The sequence below is a fragment of the Montipora capricornis genome, chromosome 10 (assembly GCF_036669925.1).
Source record: "Montipora capricornis isolate CH-2021 chromosome 10, ASM3666992v2, whole genome shotgun sequence".
NCBI lineage: Eukaryota > Metazoa > Cnidaria > Anthozoa > Scleractinia > Acroporidae > Montipora > Montipora capricornis.
Genome location: NC_090892.1, coordinates 48,087,188 through 48,090,237, shown reverse-complemented (window position 1 = coordinate 48,090,237; position 3,050 = coordinate 48,087,188). Strand labels below are relative to the sequence as shown.

Sequence of the window (3,050 nt, the reverse complement as noted above, 5' to 3'; positions counted from 1 at the left end):
AAGTTGGGACAAAATAAAAAGCAAAAATATGCACAGAAAATTTATCTAATATGTTGTTTGCATTTGCTTTTCTAGCTGTAAATTACTTGGATGTTTAAAAGCGACGAAATCGCCTAAAATTGCATCGCACGGAGCAGTACGTGTTCCTAGTAGGGCCGTACGGCTTTTTCCGGCCCTGCTCGCGCCAATGCGTACGGCTCTCATACGGGCATTTTCTTAATAGTTTTGCAATGAAAGCGCGCGCGGGGCCGTACGAGCCATATGATAAATAAAATTACTCCCTCGTACATCTCTCCCTCATGCCAGCTTTCCCTTTCTCTCTCCTCCCAACATTTTTTACCCGTTTTTCCCCTTCTCCCCACTTTTGGTCATTTCACCCCATCCCCCCCCCCCCCTCCCTATTCTGTTTCTCCCACTCTGAAACCATGAAAAATCCTTCACGTTGGTAACATGCCAGGCGCCCTCGTCGTTTTGCAATTGCTTTTCTGTTTGGTGGCACGGGAAATTCAATCAAAAGGTGGTTTTATCGGAAAGCGTTATCTTGCATGGTTGGTACCACAACTCAAGAAAATGCAAAGTACTTTTTAAAATAGTCTCTAGCTCATTATTGTCAAACGCCACATTTTTTCTACAAGGGTATGAAAATTTTCTTTCACTATGGCTCAAACAATAAGAGCGCAATTTGTGCAAGTTGTGTGTACGTGCGAGTAACTAATTTAGAATGTTATGCGTAGCACATTGTTTTGAATTTCTTTCTTTTTTTCATGATTTCGTATGGAACAAGTGGAACAGGCTTAAGACTATCAGACATAAATTCATATTAATTAATCACTTGCTGCTGAAAACCAGCATTAAGAGGTCTTTATTGTGAAGGTTTCCAGAGATGAGATGAGGTTGTTAATGGTCTACACCAACCAATTATTTTCCTTGAAAACCTAGTACTTTCCGACTTTATTCTGTTGAGTTGCAGGCTTCCAGATCTCTGTTTCTCTCTCTCTCTCTCTCTAACAAATTCTCTCTCTTACAAATTTGAGTCTAAATAATAACACTTTAAGCTGTGACAATATTCAGTGGCTGGTGACGATACTCGTCTTAGCGCTGTTGACTAAAGCATACTTGATGACGTCTCTATTATACGTCTCCTTAATTTTCACGCAGTGTGTTTTTGACAGAAAATATAAGATGGTACTTTCATCGAAAAACAGAAAATGTTTGAATCATTTTTCTCACTATGTAACAAATATTTAACCACGCGAACAAAGTTTCAAATGTTCTTTTCCATTCTTTTCTACAAAGTTGAAGTAGGAGTCTTCACCATTCGAGGCTCTCGGAAAAGTCACTTTTCGCAGTATTCCGACAACAGCACTGCGAATGGGCTTCAACTTCCAACAGTAAATCAATGGTTTTAGACAAGAGTTCAGAAACAAAAGCGTTACAGAACAGCGGGTCAAAATTAACAAAGCAGTGCTTCCTGGAGACAGTTTGAAAACCATAATTATGCAACAGTATGGCAAATAGCAAACCAGGCATACGAGATATATGTAGAATGTGCCAAGGAATGAGTGTTTTTGTCGTTCATCGATAGCCATCTTTTTAACGTCTTGCGGTAACGTTTTTGGCACTTGCTGTGAGCGAATTGCATTTCTGTGGCGTCTCACGATTGTGTATATCTTGCAATGAATTACTGTTGTAGCCACGAGACATGCAACTATAATAGCGGCATCAAAAATGTAAACTGCGAAGTCTTCAGTGATCGGCCAACGACTTGGAAGGAGTGAAATGATTACACTTAGCACCCAGATTGAGGTCACTCCGGCAACAACTCTCTTATGAGTCACAATCTCTTTGTATCTAAGGTGAAGATGAACGGCCAAGAATCTATCAACGCTCAAAGCCAACACACTTAAAACTGATGCACAGGGAAATAGAAATGAGACAATCTTACTGGTCGTCGTTAAAATGTTCATTGTTGGATCGTTTTCAGTGGTTTCTGTTTTTGTCTTAAACACGAGCGCTACCAAGTAGAGAGGTTGAACCAGTAACCCGACACCAAGATCAGAGACAGCTACACTCAACAATAACGTTCTCAAAGTCTTTGGCAAAGCCGTAGAAGTTTTTCTGATGGCGTGAATTGAGGCACTGTTCAGCGCGATCGCGATCAGAGCAAGCAAACCATTCAAAACGCAGATGGAGATCGTGTACTGGTCTTCACTGTCTATAGGCATAATAATAAACTATACATTTCAATTGAAAAGGAACGTGCATCTCGAAACAACTGCTCTGTTTGGACGAAACCTCGATTGGAGTTGATTTTAGAAGGACCTTAGCATATATCAAAGGTGAATAAAGAGACATCCAAGTAATTTGCATTGCGCTCGGCAGCTTTTCCTGAATTGTGAAAGGACCAATTTTCTCTTCCGTTTTCCGACAGCCACTTTATAAATAAAAAGTGTGGTGTCTCTTACTTATTCAAGTAGATAAGGAATTGGATGAGCCACCTGCTTCTTCAGTAAAGTTCATTTGTTTTTTTTAAGAAATCTTAAACTAAACAATATTATTTTAATTTTCTGAGCCTTTTTGTTACATATTGAACTTTTTTGCTTTACGATGTGATGGAACTTCGAAAAAAGAGGATACTTAAAATTAATATTCGCTTGAAAGGTTTCTAGACGAAGCCGGTTCAATTTGCAAGAGAAAAGTGTTAATTCGACTCAAACTAAAGCACAAAAGGGATTTGTCCGTTTGTTACTGTTTTACAAGCTTGCTATCCCGAAACTTGAAAGAATTCTCATTAGGCACAAGGAAGCTATCCCGAAAGTAATTAGGCTTTGTTGGCTAATTTTGAGACACGAACCTATTGTATTTTTGTAATTCCTCAGTTGTATTTAACCACAGTCACAATTCTCCATTGCTTTAGTTGTTAGAGTCACACTGACAAATAAATCTCTCTAAATGGACCGCATGTTTACGAACAGCTTTCTTCTAAGTGGCTTCAAGACTTCAATCTATTATAACTAGTAATAGTTTTCACTACATCTGCCCCTGCCTAA

General features: G+C 39.1%; 1 protein-coding gene across 1 annotated transcript; it reads right to left on the bottom strand.

Annotated features, from left to right (window-relative positions):
* Positions 1-844: 844 nt before the first annotated feature.
* On the bottom strand, positions 845-2,835 carry LOC138021366 (adenosine receptor A3-like). Its single transcript, XM_068868230.1, has one exon. The coding sequence runs from the start codon at positions 2,223-2,225 to the stop codon at positions 1,245-1,247; it is 981 nt and encodes a 326-aa protein (XP_068724331.1). The 5' UTR covers positions 2,226-2,835; the 3' UTR covers positions 845-1,244.
* Between the last annotated feature and the right edge of the window lie 215 nt (positions 2,836-3,050).